Source organism: Dipodomys merriami, unplaced genomic scaffold (genome assembly GCF_024711535.1).
Source record: "Dipodomys merriami isolate MVZ:Mamm:240054 unplaced genomic scaffold, mDipMer1.0.p SCAF_20, whole genome shotgun sequence".
Taxonomy (NCBI): Eukaryota; Metazoa; Chordata; class Mammalia; order Rodentia; family Heteromyidae; genus Dipodomys; species Dipodomys merriami.
The window spans coordinates 10,661,740-10,678,665 of record NW_027203382.1 but is presented as its reverse complement, the minus strand read 5'-3'; the positions used below and the strand labels follow the sequence as shown (position 1 = coordinate 10,678,665).

Genomic DNA, 16,926 nt, shown 5'->3' with positions numbered 1-16,926 from the left:
TAACAGTCCAGGTTATTATGTAATTTCCTAAGTGCTGTATTAAATTAAAAGGTTTGAAACTTTTCATTGCTTCTTGGGTTATCAATTCCAACAAACAACTCAGATTACAAATGACTTATTTTAAAACATTAAGCAATCCTCTGGTTTATAATACAGTTCACAGTGATGAAAGATAAATTTGGTTTATTTTTACATAACTGCTATAATCAATGTATGGCAATAGACTCACACTGAATATATTTATTTGTACTTACCCCAAAGCAGGTACTTAGGATATAACTCAATGGTCAAATGATTGCTTAGCAAGCATTAAACTCTGGGTTCTGTTTCAGCAACACCAATAAACAACAGATACAACTAAGTTTACTTACACTTTTATGGAAGTTTCTGCACTGAATATGTCTGACTATTGTATTCTAAGTGGAAGTATATTGTCATTAGTATAAAAACTAAATGAAAAGAACTATTAAGTCAAAGTTATTAAAATTAGTAGACATTGTCTTCATAGTTAAATTTGAGGAATTAGTAAAACAATGTTCAAGAACTAACCAAACAAAAAATAAAACTTGTCATAACTGCTTGCTTTAAATAGTTCAGCCTCTAAACAGGTTCCTGAAATGTTAAAACCCCAGAATATTTTCTCACAGATGCAAAACAGAAAAAATAGGTTAAATAAATGCGGACTAGCAAAGTTTTGTGTGACATCTTTGATTCCTAGGTCTGTGACCAAATGATCAAAATTCATGGTCATGCTGATGTATTTTTAATTCAATGCATGAATCTAGTATTTATTGATTTAATAAGGTTAGGGGAATTACATTGTTGCTGCTACTGATGAACTGTCAGCAATTTAATCTAGTGGAATCTAACAGATAAATATTTTTTTAGAGAAGAGACAAGGACAATAGCCATGTAAATTTAATCCCTTCTCTCCCCATGACAGTGGCAAGAGCAAAACCTCTTCTTTCCTAGTCTGTGTTGGACTCCAGACATTTTACTTTATTGAAGATGTTGGCCACCAACTGATTGTGCTTACAGTAAAAGGGCTGCAGTACTGTTTTGTTAAAATATACCTTCAAATTTCAAAAAATAAATCATTTGTTTATCCATATCCACAGTTCGCTTCTCTTCATAGATTTTCAGTGGTTTGTTTGTTTTTTATTCTTTGCTTTTGAGTCAGGATCTCACTAAGTAGCCCAGGTTGCCTTCATACTCATGATCAATCTGTCTCAGTCTCCTGAGTGCAGAAATTGTCATTGGAGGACCAAGTGAGTATACATACACACACACACACACACACACACACACACACACACACACACACATACACACACACATACACACACACACACCTGCCCCTTACCTTGTCACCTACAAGGTTTCAAGGGGCCCATCAGTTCTCTCTTAGGACCCTAACATTTTCCACAGCATCATTAGCACACAGACAGACAGAAGAGAGGGAAGACAATTCATTTTCTTAAAAGAAAATCTGCCAAAACACAACCAAACCAGAGAGCTTTTTAAGGCTCACAGTTAGATGATATAGGATCCAGAATCAGAAAGAGAGTAAAACCCCACCAAAATTGCCAAGAAAATAACATTTGAAGAGTATTGGAAGCATTTTGTATGGCCTTGCTATTCTGCTTGTGGGCTCAGTTCCCCAGCTTGCACACCTGGGGAGCATGTTGGACTCCAGCTTTCCCCTGACTTTGAAGAAATGGATCATCTGAGGAGGGGTGCTGCTGCTGGGGTCAGTAAAACTATGCTAATTGGTGAACCTAATTGCTTCAAGCAGTCCTGCCTCTAAACAGGGAGAGCACGGTTGATGGAGTCAGTCTGTTCCTAATAAAATGAAGAAGCACTGAATTCAATTCCCAAGGAAGGCACTATAAAAGTTTCCACAGTGTAACCAAATGACTTCACCTATGCTATTACCTCTAAGATGACATCTTTGAAAGAAAGCAGACCCCAGTCGGGTTCCATATTCATAAATTGGCTGAGCTTAGGCCAGTAAATCTGGATTGATTTAAAAAGACTTCTTCATCCTTCCAATCAAATGAAGTCATTGTTAATTAGATGCTTTTTGTTAACAATGTCACTCTTCTCCGCGGTACCTGCTCACACTTGCAGCGTCTCTAATGCAACATCTGGAGCGTCAATTCACTGTAATCAGTCCTCATAACAGTTTGGCTGGAAGGTGGTGGTATTTCCGTTCCTCAATCCCTGTCTAAAGGAAGATACTTTTCAGTATATTGGTGGTTCAGTACATACCAACTCTCTAAATTGAGAGATTATAAAGTAATCTCTGGGAAAACTCTTGAGTTAGGGTCTCCCAAGATCATTGTTATGAATTACACAGCAGATTTTCTGTGCTGTGTCTGCTTAGCAGAAAGAGGCTTTCCAAATATCAAAGGCTACAAAGTGAACTTCCACTGGCTTTCCAGCTTCTTAAAACCAAGATTCTCCCTAAAACAGAAAATCAAGTTGAGATTCGTTAACCCATCTCTCCTGAGCCATGCTTTCTCACCCCTCCCAACTCAACATCTGAAGCCTGGCTGCCCTAAATAGGGCCGATTGCCCCGAAGCCGCAGGCTCAGCGTTCTGGAAGCACTGGACGAGACCCTGATTGGGGCAGACTCGTACAAGTGGCTTTAGTCGATGATGGTGGACCTAGAAACCAATATTGGACAGGGGGACACTCTTTTTTTCAGCCCATTCCTAAGCAAAGTGCAGCGATGACTCCCAGACACAGAAATGGCCCTGGCCGACCCAGGGAGCCGGTGTCGGGTTTGGGGAGGGCGAACCCTCCACCACCACCACCACCACCACCACCACTGCCACTGCGGTGCGCCCTAGCCGGGCCAGGCGTCCTCCTTGAACCCTAACTATACCACTATATTCCGTGCAGGCTTAAGGGCTTTGTCACTACGACTTCCCAGGGATGGTAGCCTTCAGTGTGACTGCGTGGCGTCCCCGCATCGGCACGCAACGACGTGCTGAGCTCGGATCTAGTGCCCTGGGCACCTCTGAGCACCTGGTGCGGCACTAGCGTTCAGTTCCCTAGCAACAACCCTCCTCTCCGTGCCCAGATGTGGGCAGCTCTTCCAAGAGCTGCTCTGGGCAGGGTTGAGCCTCGAGACAGGAAGGGAAGGGCCCATGGGTGGGTGCCCATCCCTACAGTTACTTGGGTGTCACAGAGTGGACAAAGACTTAGCCATAAAGCACTGTTGTGGGGTGAAGGATGTGAGGAGAGACTGGGAAGTAAAGGCCTTTGACTACAGCATAAATGGGGCCTGGACCCGGGACTAGTGCTGTGCCGGGGGTCAGCAGGGTCGGCCGATCTAGGGCTTCAGGGGGCAAGGGGGATCAAGGGTCATTCTGTGGCTAAAGATTTTGCGCCTCCAACAAAGCATCGGTACTGTCTCCAGGAACTAAGTTGGGAGTCACTAGCCAGGGTACGAATTTGAGTCTGAGGCCTTCTCCCCAACTCTGAGGATCCCAAAAATAGCCCCAGGACTTTGGAGCCCAGTTCACCACCCTCCCCTGCTTGGTGCTACTGAGGGAATCTGATGGGGGGGGGGGCTACACTGTGAATTTTGATTTCCTTGAGATCCACATAGAGCAAAATTAGGGTGCTCATAGGGCTCAACTGTGAATCTTGATTTCCTTGAGATCCACACTGGGTGAAGTTAGTGACTACAAAAGGACGAAACCGCACGAAGACATGCATTCCCCATCGAGTTAGGACTCCAGACTGCCTGTCTTCAAATCGTTGACCTCGAAGCCGCTCCCTCCCTATCCCCCTGCGAATGTACTTTTCCATGAGATGGCTGAGGAAAATTCTTTTTCTTGAGACGGTTTCGTCCCTGAGTCGGGTGCTTACAGAAGGAAGGTAGACAATAGCTGAGCTGCAGTCTGAACACCTGCGACATCTCAGAGCAATAAAATATGGACGGCGATTTGCGTCAATTTTCCTTCCACTTCTCAGACTGCAGGCACGCACACGCTCACCCTCGTTTATAGGGCGCTAAAACCTGAAGCATTAAGGCTTCTTAAGAGGGTTTGTTTTGTAACCTGCTAAGGACATCATCTCCCATACTCTAAGGAGGCTCCTCCGTCGTAAGTAGCCAGGGCGATCGCATTCTTGTTTTCCTTTTCATCTTATGCTTCTGTGAACCTAAGCGAAATCAGGCACTAGAAAGGGAAGGCACTGAGGATGGAGCGGAAAGCCTTGAGGCCTTGGTGGCTAGGGAAGCTCTGCCGCCACTTATAGGACCTATCTCTAAAGCAGGGAAATCCCAGTACCCCGCCAGAGTCTCAGTGCTCCGTAAAGACCAGGCCTAAATACTGCCACGTGCTCGGGGCTACAGGGCTCGGGCTCTGCGTCTGGGGGCGGCTGGCGCGCGCACGCACACACGCGCACTCATACCCCGACGCGCGCTTCTCGGCGCCGGCTCCAGGGCACCTCTGCGGGTGTTCGGACAGCTGAACCCAGCCACCCACCCCCTGAGGAGCCCGATCCCTGGACCGTTTTGCCCAGGCTCAAAGATCGGCCGCTGCAGCGCGAGAAGGCAGGCAGGCAGAGGCTTCGAGGTGTCGCTTTCCATCCCGGTCCAGGGAGAACCGTTCACAGTGGCCGTGTTCGTCTTTCTGGCTTCTGGCTTCTTCCCCGCTAGTCAACCAGGTCACCAGGTCACTTTTCAGCCCTCTGTTACCCGACTTCTCTTTCCTCCCTGCAACCTCGAAAACTCCCCATCAGCCCAACCTGAGCGTCTAAGGGGCAGCCGAGCGCCAAGGTCCTGCAAGCCCAGGCTTCGCCCAGCCCTGGTGCCGCCAGGTACGTACAGTACCGGAGCGCTTTAACCACCTCGAAATCCCTGCTCTTTTACACACACACACACACACACACACACACACACACACACACACACGCACGCACGCACGCACCCGCCACCACCGGGAGATGACTCTCGGGTGTTTGGGGGTAGTTGTTCTTTTAAAAGTATATTAAAGGATCATTGGCGTCTCCCCTTCCAGTCATTACGCCTTTATCCCCCATCAATTAACCACACCTCAGAGGACTGCTATTAACAGCTAAATTGAGCTGCAAAAGTAGGGATCCCGTTTCAGGCAGATGTTATTATCTCCCGCTGCGAGGCGCGGCCGGCGGGGCCCAGCCCTCAGCTTGCAGCGGCTGCGGACGCCCCGCTACGCCGGGACGAGGCGCGCGCGGAAGCGAGCCTGGCGTGGACGTCGCCGCTAGCCAGGATACGTGCGGTGGGTCCGAGCTCTTCCACCTCAACCTCCGAGCACATCGGTGGGGAATGGCTCTCCAGAGCTGGGTGCCAGGGGAAACGCCAAGAGCTAGCTGTGTGTTTTTGCGCGGAAAACTGGACAGTGTCTCCATAAGAGCTCCCAGCTGGACACCCAGGAGGAGGTGGAGGACAAACTTAGTGAGTTTCGCCGGTAGCTCTTTGCCCTGACATACCCCCACTTCCTCTTCCAAGCTCTGCAGCGTCGTCCTCTCCCCCCACCCCCACACACCCAGAACCCCAGAACTTCTCAGGAATAAAGGCAAGGTGCTATGAACTTGGGCGATTTGGAGTTCGAGAATTCAGGTGTAGCTAGGGACAAAGAATATTTGCTTGGGACCTCCTGGGTCTCCAGACCAGATGTGTCTTTCCACTCTCACTTCGGTCTCTCCAGGGCTGGAGATGTCCGCGAGTGCACGCAGTTGGGAGACGTGAGAGCGCGGAGGAGAGGGGGGGCGGGTAAGTGAGGAGGCTTGGGCCCTTACTGTAATTACAGGGGTTTCCCTCCCGACAGTGTCCACAATAAATTTATCCAAGGCTAAAGAAGATTAATTTTTCCAACCTAATCCAATTAAAAGATTTCTAAAGTAATCTTTTGCAAAAGGAAAAAAAAAAGTCCATGGCTAAAGAGGACTGGTTTTTGTAGGCAGAGACTTAACCCCTCAGCCATGCACGCAAAGGACGCATGTTTGTCCTGCACACGCAGGGCGTGACCAGAGAGTCCCCTTGGCTCCTACAGGCCAAACCTTTGCCTTCCTCAAACACTGTCATCTACCACACCAACCTGGGTAGGAGAGAATGTAGTAGGGGATGGTGCTTACAAGCACCATAGACTTTTTAAAGTGCTATTAGATTTATGGTCTCTTTTTCGACGCCCATCCAGAGTAATTAGCACATATGTTCTAAATAGATGATAGTTTTGTGAGCAATAAAGCAATTACCCATCGTTGGAGCTGACAGTCCCTCCAACTAAACTCCAACCAGCAGCTAATTGGAAAAGTCATTTCAGCTACATTGTCTGCAATTAGTCCTGCTAAACTGCTACACCCCAACTTGCTGGTTTGAGGTTAATTTATTCAGTGTTGTATTTACATGGACAAGTCTTTGCCACAAAGGGACTCACCTTTTGCCCCTCTCCACTGTGACCAGACACTGAAGGAGCAGGTGGTAGTAAACAGCTGATATTTGGGGACTGTCCTACCTGGCTTCAACTTTCAAGGTCAGTGTCCAGCCTGCTAAACAGCAACAGAACAAACTCTCCTTTCTCCAGCTGAGCAGTAACCAGGAGAAAGTGCTCAATTTGTGATACCAGAACCTTTATTAAAATAAAAAAGAAAATCACAGAGGAAAACGACTAGTTCTGAACACACTCCTTATCTTCTTACCCAGTTTTGAATCAGGACCACCTCAATGTCCCAGACCCGCCAAGGCGGGCAGAGTTCTGAGGGACTGGTAGAGAGAACCTCTTTCCTGGACTGGCCCGGGAAAGAAAAGAATAGAAAGGTCACGGAGCCGAAGCCTGTTCCTTCAGCGGCTATGGCATAAAGCCACTTCCCTCTGGAAACTGGGCTTCTCTGTGACTTTCTTTGTTTATTTCTCTTTTTCTTTCTTTTTTTCCTTTCCTTATCCCTCTTCCCTCCCTTTCTGCTCTTTCCTTCCCCCCCTTCCTGCTCTTTCCTTCCCCCCCTTCCCTCCCTCCCTTCCTCCCTTCCTTCCTCCCATCCTTCCATCCTTCCTTCTTTCCTTTCCTTCCTTCCTAAAGTTAATCCCAACAGATCCAAGATTTCTGCACAGTGAGTGAGGATAACGTGTTAAACACTGGTTTGACACCTCACTGAAGCTTTCAAATATCCAGCGGCTGGGGTTCTTCTACTTAATTTATTCTTTATTGGACAGCGTGGCTCCTATGCTCCTATTTACCAGGAAATCTAACAGTTGGGATTTGAGGGTAGAAGAGAGGGAGTGAAAAAGGGGTTAATCCTCCCCCACCCAACTTCTAACTTTGGAACTCTGGCAGGCTGATGGAGGGGGGTGAAGGGGGAGCGGTCTCAAGGTCCCAGCCCTGACAGCCAAGGGTCTCTAGGATGTGAGTCTGGGAGTGGAGGGGCTGACAGGTTGAGATGAGAACTTGTAGCCCTGGGAACCCAGTATTCCCTTAAAGGAATTTATAGCAAACTGTCCCAGGCTTTGAGAGCCACGTGAATTTTGCTTCGAAAAAAAAAATGTGTGAAGGCTCTTCTTTGGAGATAAAACTTAATACTTTCAGTCCTACCCATCAAAAGGTCCTTTTCTAGATAGCTATTTATATTCAGCACTCACATTTCTTTTATGAAATAAACGTAACACCTAAAGAAGACAACATGAATAATTTTTTTAGTCGGACGAGAATTACTAAAATAATTCCACTTTAAAACAAATTGTAATCATTTACTCTGCTTCAAAGACTTGGAAACCAGCATGTATAGCAAAAACAAACAAACAAACATTTTTAATCGTCTAATGTTGGGTTCTTGATTTCCACTCACTTATTGTACTTTAACCAATTTAATTCTAAGCAGTTCCAAAAAGAACAAAGTTCTTGGGGGAATATTAAAAGTAAAGGTTGAGTTTAACCTACTACCCCCCACCTGTCACATCATCTGTATCCTCTGAAGAGAAATGATATCAGTTTGACTTCCAGTTGAAAACAGAAGGAAATAAAATAACTTCTCTAAAAGGCTGTGTTCTGAATTATTTGCTTTTTTCAGAACCTAAATACGGCTAAAGTTTTAGGATAAAAAAAAAGCAGAAAGAATAATTTGCCAAAAGTAATGCCTCAACTTGATAGAAACTCTAAATGTGGCTGTAGATATGTAGTTTCACATAAGTACAAAATAATATACCCACCCATCCTAGAATATATGGGAAATATATGTATGTATACATCTAGGCACCCGGAAAAATCTCTAAGCTTTTCTGTGCAGAGATGCAGTCTATGTGAGCTCTGTTAGCTGTCCGCACGCATGTATTCACACTTCTGGAGTAAAGGCATTTTTGTTGCTCCCATAGTTTCTTTCCATTAACAGCGATTAGATGATGTCTATTCAAAGTTGCTGATCCAGAGAGAAAATAAAAGTAGATAAAAGGAGATTTCAAGTGACCTCCTCATCCCTTTCACACCAACCTGAGCCCTAGAATAGCCAAGGATCAACTAACACAAAAGCCCTTTACTTTCTCTTTTCAGCTTCAGAAGATTTCATGCAAGGGGTTAACAATAAACATAGAACTACCCTGAGTTTTGTTAGATCGTGCATTTGGAATACTTTATTAACTCCCCCCAGATGAAGTACATTGATTTTCCACCTCTAACATGGATAAATAAAATACACATAGCTTAACACAGGGCATAATTATTTACTGCTCCATGTGGTTTGCATCAGTGGTATACTATGCTCTCTTATTCATTTGAACTATACTTACACTCTCTTCAATGATAAGAGCACACTGTAATAAACGTATCTTTCTACTGTCAGTTTAGAAAGAAATGTAAGATTGACTATTTAAATCAACTTTCTGTTAGGTAAATACAGTTGCGGTATGGCTAAAGTTACCAGCAGTTCTGCTGGGTTTTCTAGTCAATCCTCCCACCAGTTTATATCATAGCAGTGAAGAAAATGGCATTAAAGACTTAAACATATTCAAGCAATCTTTAGTCAGTGAAATGTCCACCTCAGATATACTCTGGATGGGTTAATCCTGCAGTAAAAGAAACACTTACTCTGACAGGTAACTATTAAGAGAAATGATTATATAGTACAGTTGATTGTGTTGTCAGGGTACTCTAACAACCTTCAAAATCATTTCAAAACTTCGACTTTTCATCCAAAACCAACCTATTTTCCCTGGAAAGAACAGTCATGTAGTTATTCTTCAGTAATTTGGGCATGGAAAAAGAAAAGAAAAAATAGGTTTTGTAACAAAAGTCTCCAGTTCTTTCTTTCTTTTTACATAGATAGCCAAGACTTGGTTTTCAGAAATAAAGTAAACATTTGGCTTTGACTTTTCTGATGTGCTAGAAATGATTGTCACTTTCCTTCCCCCAAAAAAGACTTGATTTGTATTCCAAGGTCACTGATTGCTCTCCTATCTCCTTTCATGTTGTTACTATGCCTGGGCACCTAACAGGCACATAAGGGGAGATCCCCTTATCTTTCTTTTCCAAAACACGTGCTTTTTTTTTTTTTTTTAAGTAGCTGGTTTGAGATCGAAAACTAAACCACTTACTAAGGTAAAGCACTTATCACTGAGCTTTTCAACCCAAAGGTGACAAAGCAGAAATGCTTGGGCTACCAAAGTGATAGTAAGCCTACCAGGTCCTTGGCCCCTTGAACCTCACAGGCAGGCTGAGAGTAGACAGTCATACAGAAACCCGACTCCTAACCTGGCCTTTCCACCCTGGTTTTCATGTTGACAAAAGCAGAACTTTTTTGCAGCTGGTCGGCTAGAAAGCAGACTGAGTTAGATCATGGGGGGTGGTGTTCTAAGCTAGATTGAGGCTTTTTGTTTTGTTTTTGTCATTTAGTAATCACAAAACAGTAGGTGGGTATTCCTCTGCCCTTTCCTCCAAAAGATCCATGCGAGACCATTTTAAATACGTCTTCTTCAACTGTATTCTTCCTGGCTTTAATCTCATGCCAAGGGAGACTAATTGATTTGGTACTTTTAAAATAAGCTCTTTGGGAACAGTCTGCATCGAGATCAGAGAGACTGACCTTTCTTCCAATGGTTGCAAGCATGTTCATCACTCCAGATGAGCTTGATAAAACAGGGTTATTTCTATCCTGTGGCTCTCTCAGAAGAATTCTGTTTTTAACGACTTAGGGATAAGGAAAAAATATACAAGAGAATTTTCTATACCTATCTGGTCTGAACATTTAGAAAATGTTTGCATAAAGCTACCCTGTTCAGTGTAGTTCACCAAAAAAAAATTTTTTTAATGATCTGCTGTTTTTTGAGATTGCAAAATAGCTATTTCAGGGAGGCCAAAGAATTAGTGGAAAATGGTTCAGGGTACATCTGACATCTTAAAGATATGGATGAGAATATGTTAATTAATTAGAGAGGTTTAATATATCCAGACACTCAGGCCTGGAACTCAAGTCAGTACTGTATGGTTAGCTACAGATCTCTGCTGCTCTCCTCTTCCAACAGATCATAGCTATTTGCAGGCTGTCGGAATAGGAGAGATCAAGTGTTGTGTGGCAGCGCTTTTAAAAAGTGATTAACCCCAGCCATGATGCTAGCAGCCCACAAGGGGTATTGTGAGGTTACAACCTAATTCCTCACCCCAAGCCAAACATGGTTTCTTACTGCCTTTGGAGAGAACCACATTAGAAATCTCCGGTGCATTGAACAGGTCTGTGGGAATCAGAAAGGCTGAGACCAGACTCCAGAACAAGAGGCCTGGAGGCTAGGCCAGGAGACCTTTCGGTCTAACTTTGAGGGGTGGGGCTTGGAGAGAGTCCTGCCCCAGTGAACCCCATCCGGCTGCTGCGGCCTGCCTGAGCCCTTTTTCAGGCCAGACGGATGTGAGGCAGGGCCACACGGGTCTGTGTCTAATAACCATGCTTAGACTTGATTTCAGTTTGAAGGGGTAGAGATCCTAGAGCGAACAGCCTGGGTGAGGAGAGAGAGAGCCACGGGGAAGAGAAGATGGGTGGAAGAAGGATGGAAATGGCTGCAGCGTTTTCTGCTTCTGTAGCTGGGCGAATCTGGACACATGTTGCGGATTTCCACAGTTGGGGACCCAGATCCCCTGGAACAATATGTTCACTTTTCTATTAGGAACCCTATCCAACAACAGATACCTTCATCTTCTTAGTTTGCGCGGGGCGGGAGGGGGGAGGTTGGTGTTGTTCACTGGACTCAAGACCAGTATGCTAAGTTGGATCCCCATCAAACCTCAGCCACGAACGGATCCCCCAGAACCTCAGTTGACCTCGCAGCCCTTCCACCAAAACCATTTTGCCGGAGCAGAGCACTGAGCACAAGAAGGGTGCTTGCGGCAGCGTGTGGAAGCAGTGTTGGAAAGCACTAAGTTCTGACAAGTAATTGAGTCCTAAGGGCTGCTGGAGTCGACCAGGATCTGCAGAAGAACAGGCCTTCTTCGAAAAGTCTCGATTTCACCCTGGCCCTTCTCCCAAACGTAAAGACACATTTGTCCCCCGAAAGAGCACCGGCCGCTTGCGCCCTCCGAGAAGCTGAGGACTTCCGCCGTTCTGAGCGGCGCCCACCCCCACTCCGCGGTTCCAGGGGAGTTCTACCATCTCCCCCTCACTGGCAACGCCAGGGGCCGCAGGAGATCGACTTCCCCCACCCCACCCCCTAAGGGTCACGCCGGGTGCCAGAGGCCTTTTTGCAACTTTGGGGGTTTGGTGGGGGCGGGAAGGGTCTTTCCGTGCAGATGGACAGACGCCACCTCCTTCCGGGAGGCTCAGTTGAGACTTTTGTCTTTCAGGACCGACCCTGAGCCAGAGCTTCCTTGCAAGACAGGTTCACTCGGGAGCCCACCCAGCCTGGGGGACGCGGTCCCCCCCCCACGCCAACGTCCCTTTCCCTCGCTTCGCCCCTCCAGCCCACCCTGCGCGCCCTCTGACGCAAACGCGCGCCCCTGCCTAGCGCCGGGGGTAAGGCGCTCTTGTTGGTTTTAATTGAGTCTCTCTCTCTCCCTCTCTCTCTCCCTCTCTCTCTCTCTCTCTCTCTCTCTCTCTCTCTCTCTCACACACACACACACACACACACACGCACACACACACACGCACACTCGTTCTCCACCCCTGGGAGGCGACCCTCTCCCCGCCCCCAAGCCCGCCCGCTGCAGCTCCTCGGGTCGGGCTCTGCTGCGGAGCGGCGGATTCCGACGCTCGCTCGCTCGCTCGCTCGCTCGCTCTCTTCCCTCTCCGCCGCCACCGCGGGTTCTCCGCATGGGAGAACCGCTGATGTCCCTTTTAATCTGCTGACACAATCGCCCACATCAAACAGGCAGCCATCGATTGCCTTACAAGAAGGGATCGCGTTACAAACGGCACCCGCAGGTGGGCGGCTGCGCCGAGCTCGCCCAATTGTGGCCGCATCGATCCAAGGTGTGAGCACCAGGCCAGCGGGTCCACAAGCAGCTCCGGCTCGGCGTGGGCATGGAAAGGCCGCGCGGATGCTAAACTTGAGGGTCCGCAGTCCCGGGTCCCTACCCCCGCAGCCATTTCCAGCCAGAGGGGGAGGGCGGAGTTTGGCAGTAGCAGGTGGGAGGGGGGAGAGAAGCCTGTTTTGAATTTGGACGGGTGGTGCCGGGCTGGCAAGATCGTCACCTCCAAGGACAAGCTGCGGCAGAACCCGGGCCAGGCAAAACCAGGTTTGGAGCAGGAAAGTTCTCCCTGTCCCGCTCTGACTGCCCGCATTCCAGTTTCTGCTCGTGGAGGCCGAAGGAATTAAGATTGCCTTCCTGCCTGACCGCATCACCAACCCCAAGTTCAAAAGAAACCATAGCCATTGCATTTACTTGCCTGGTAGGGCAGGACTTGGCCGAATCTCGCTCCTGGTGCCCACGACGCACAGTCCAGGGTCCGGGGAGGGGGGTGACCGGGCAGATGGACCCCGCGTCCTGCGGCCCTCCTTCCCTGGCTCGCTTGCCTCTCTCTCTCTCTCTCTCTCTCTCTCTCTCTCTCTCTCTCTCTCTCTCTCTCTCTCTCTCTCTCTCTCTCCTCCCTCCCCCCGTTACTGCCAGCTTCCTCTACTCGTGATTCCCTGCCTCTGCCCTTCTGGGGGGGAAATTAGAATTTGTATACACACAGCTCTCTCTCTCTCTCTCTCTCTCTCTCTCTCTCTCTCTCTCTCTCTCTCTCTCTCTCTCTCTCTCTCTCTCTCTCTCTCTCATATATTGCTCCCCTTTTTCGTATATCTTAATCGTGTTCGTTTTGCATTTGGCTGACCAGAGGGACTTGAGCGCGTGTCTCCGGGCTGCGGGGCGAGGGCCCGGCGCCCGGCCGCCCCGGCGCCTCCCTGCCCTCTCCCGCGTACAATGGGCCTCCGCACGCGGAGCGGAGCGCGCTGACAGCCTCTCCATTATTTGAGCTTGGAGGGGGCTGCGGGGAAGGCGTTCGCAAACCTCTGTTCGGGCTCTTGGAAAGATCAGCGCTCGTCCCGTAACGGCGGTCGACTCCTGAGTGGGGTCCACGCTAGTGAGTGCGAGAAACGTCACGCGTACCCCTACACACACGGTGCTTCCCGAACCCCTCCCCGGTGAGCTCCGAAGTGAGGAGTGCTATTTAAAACATAAAATAAAAAGCAAAACAACAAACCCACGCGCCCTACCTCTGTCCACACAGCGTGGTCCCTGACTTCCCCCCTTTACCTGAGGGCGTGATGGAGCTCGGGACGCACGAGCAGAGCCAAACTTTTACGCTCTCCAGAGTCGAGGGGTGGGCGGACGAGAGCGACTCCCACTCCGGTGACGGCGGCGGCGGCGGCTTTGTCACTCCGCGCCTCTCCGCGCCCGCCTGAGCCTGCCTAGGGGAGCGATCTCAACACGAGGGGGGTGCGAGTGTGGGATTGGAGAATATGTAACTAATAGAAGTATCATTTTCCCCCAGTACGATCTTTCAAGGAAAAAAAATCCATTGAAAGAATTTTCAAAGTGCTTGTCTGGGTTTGGAGAAAAGGCACAGGCTGCCTGCGGGAGGGGAGGAGGGACTTGGCTGTCTGCTACCCGGCATAGGCTCCCGTCCGCTAGGTGGCAGCCGGAGCCAGCGATTCCTGCCGGCCCCGCGGCGGAACCGCTCCTCCCGCCTGCCCCTCCTCCTGCGACCAATCACCTTCGGGAATGGGGTCTCAGTATCTTAACCTCCCCCACCACACAGGCGGGCGCGCGCGCGCGCGCACGCACGCGCGCACGCACACACACACACACACACACACACACACTCCTCTTCTCTTTCCTTCTCTCTCCATTCTCCTCCCCTTCTCCTCCTTCCTTTGCTCTTTTGCTGAGAATCTGACTTGGCAGTACTAACAGTCCCCCCGCAACAATATGTGGACTTACTGTTTTATTGATCATGATGAAAGCATTGTTTGGAGTTCCTAACCACCTAGAAATTTAAATCTCTCCCTCTCTATATAATAAAGAAGGAAAACCCGATTGATTTAAAAGTTTATTTTAGAATGATCTTTAGGATGCGTAGGAAACCGTGGATTAGCTTTAAGTGTATGGCAACCGCTGCAAATTTCGCGAGTGGCTTTGTCATCATTCAACCTAAAAAACTAAGATGCATTTTGGATCAAAATGTAGGGAGACCCTATCTTTTTTTTCTTAAAAGGATATAAAATGAGCAGAATCCTGAGGAAATTAAGCTTTTGTGAGAAACAAGAAAAATCATCCAAACTCAGAACATTTCACAAATCATTAAAAGGATGGGTTTCATTCTCATTAAAAAATTTTTCCTAATATTTTCAATGGCACTATCTTTACGCTCATAAATCTAATTTCAAAAACTTTTCAGATGAAACAAAAATAATTTCTTTTTCGCCCTCGTTTTTTAACCATCGCATTCTCCCCTCTCCATCCCTTCCCCCCTCGTGTGTGTGTGTGTGTGTGTGTGTGTGTGTGTGTGTGTGTGACCATAGACGACCCATACTAATCAGGTCTCAGAGTAAATAGCAGCGCAGGGCGATCTCAATGTAAATTGCGCTTGTCAGAAGCACACCCCCCTCCCTCACTTTCTCTCCTCCTCCCCTCGCCTTCCCAGACTGTAGGTAGCTAAGAGGGAGGGGATAAAAAAAAAAGAAAGAAAGGAAAAGAGGAGGGGGGGAGGGGCGGTCCAACCAATGGCGTGCAGGAGGCTTGGCTAACCTTAGCCTCCCATTTTCTCTCCCCCCGATTCGGGGCTCTGACCAGTCAGTCGCCTTTGATTATCAGTTGCCAGCAGCCCTTCTCTTGGCTCCTTGACACGAGCTCCATATAAGGCAGCGATCTCCATAGAAACGTGTCAGTTTCAATAGTAGTGTCAAAGTTCACTATATACAGACATTCGCGCAGATCCCCCTTTCGGAAACATTGCTCTGCGAGTCCTCTCGTTTAAACGCATTCAATTTTTGGGTCTCTCTCTCTCTCTCTCTCTCTCTCTCTCTCTCTCTCTCTCTCTCTCTCTCTCTCTCTCTCTCTCTCTCTCTCTCTCTCTCTCTCTCCTCTCTCCCTCTCTCTCCCTCTCTCTCCTCTCTTTCTCCCCCCTCCTATCCGCTCTCTCACCCTCTCACCCTCTCTTCTCTCGCCCTCTACTCTCTCTCCCCTTCTCTTTTCTTACATATTCTACTAGTTGTTTCCCCTTCTCCTCCTTCTCCTTCTTTCCTTTCTCTCCCTCCTTCTTGTCTCCTTTACTCCATTCCTGCAAAGAGAGAGGGCTAAACTTTAAAAAAAAAAAAAACGAGGAGGAGGAGGCACCCCCTTCGTATTCTTCTTATCGTTATTTTATACATATATGATTTTTTTGGAGGGAGGGTGTTGGTTCCCGGCTGAAGAGCACTTATTTAAAATACTAAAAAAAGAACATTTTTGGGCGATCTCCAGGGTTTTTTAACTAGCTCTGTGTGTTATAGCAGAAGAAGCAGAAGAAGGAGCAAGAAAGAGGAAGAGGATTATTTATTCGACCTACTTTGGATGTCTCCCTCGCTTTTTCTTTTTCCTTTTTTTTCAATTATTTTCTTCTGATTTTTTTTTTCTGTTTCGCTGTGAATTCGTCGCCGGCGTGAATTATCCCGTATTTTTCTCCCCCTTCCGTCACCTCCCGAAAGAAGAAGGCAGCGAGAGCCCGGCGCCACCGGCACAACAAAAAGAGCAAAGTGTGTGATCTTCCTCGCCGGCTGCCTCCCGCTCTCCAGCACTGCCTTCCTGAATGGCTGGCTGCGTCCGGCCCTGGACCTGGCCCCCCGACACCCGCGCGCCCTGATCGCCGCCAGCAGCCTCGCCCAGGGTCCTGCTCGGCTCACCCCGCTCCCTACACTCCCGAGCCCCGGCGAGGGCTCCCGCCGGGACAGCGGCGGCGGCGCGGGCGGCCCCGGCCTCGGCTCGCGCTCGAGCTGCGGCTCCGACTCCAGCCCGGACTCCGGCCCCGGCCCCGCTCCTCCAGCGGCGCTCGCTGCAGCAGCTGAGGCGGCGGCTCCAGCGGCGCCGGCAGCCGCGACCTCCTCCTTCTCCTCCACCTCCTCTGCCGCCGCCGCCTCCGCCCTCGCCGCGTTCCTCTATGTCGGTTCAGCCCGCGAGCTGCGCCTAGCCCGAGCGGCCAGCCGGCGGGCGGGCGCCCGGCGCGGGTGAGCGAGTGTGTGCGCGAGTGTGTGTGCGTGTGTGCGTGTGTGTGTGTGTGCGCGGGGGTGCGGGCAAGGCGGAGGGCGAGTGTGTGCGCGCGCCGTGGCCCATGCCCGCCGCCCCCGGCGCTGCGCCCCGCGCCGCTCCCGGCTGCCGCCTGTGCCATTTCTGATTTTGCAACTTGGGGAAGAAGAAAAAAGCGAGAGAAGGGAGCTTGCTCGCCGGGGGGTGGGGAGGGGGGGAAGAGAGCGCGGCCCCCCCAGGAACGGAGCGCGGGGGGGAGCG

General features: G+C 49.0%; 1 protein-coding gene and 1 long non-coding RNA gene across 9 annotated transcripts in view; both read right to left on the bottom strand.

The window, feature by feature from the left end:
- Positions 1-14,013, bottom strand: part of LOC138832890 (uncharacterized) — a 108,256-nt gene extending 94,243 nt beyond the window's left edge. For 2 of the 8 annotated variants that reach the window (XR_011373723.1, XR_011373730.1), the window contains exons 1-2: positions 13,699-14,013; positions 1,936-2,227 (exon numbers count right to left, since the gene is read on the bottom strand). This is a non-coding gene — a long non-coding RNA (uncharacterized lncRNA). Of the gene's footprint in view, positions 1-1,935; positions 2,228-12,850; positions 13,031-13,658 lie in introns of those variants that run through there. The other 6 variants (XR_011373729.1, XR_011373727.1, XR_011373725.1 and 3 more) reach the window with 6 other exon arrangements.
- A 510-nt stretch (positions 14,014-14,523) lies between these two features.
- Positions 14,524-16,889, bottom strand: LOC138832889 (serine-arginine protein 55-like). Its single transcript, XM_070031098.1, has 2 exons — positions 15,235-16,889; positions 14,524-14,603 (listed from the first exon to the last, which is right to left on the bottom strand). Exon 1 carries the CDS (start codon positions 16,805-16,807, stop codon positions 16,334-16,336), a length of 474 nt encoding a protein of 157 aa, XP_069887199.1. The 5' UTR covers positions 16,808-16,889; the 3' UTR covers positions 14,524-14,603; positions 15,235-16,333.
- Between the last annotated feature and the right edge of the window lie 37 nt (positions 16,890-16,926).

Excerpts from the sequence above, each read along its gene's own strand:
- LOC138832889 (XM_070031098.1), bottom strand. The coding sequence starts at position 16,807 with ATGGCACAGGCGGCAGCCGGGAGCGGCGCGGGGCGCAGCGCCGGGGGC.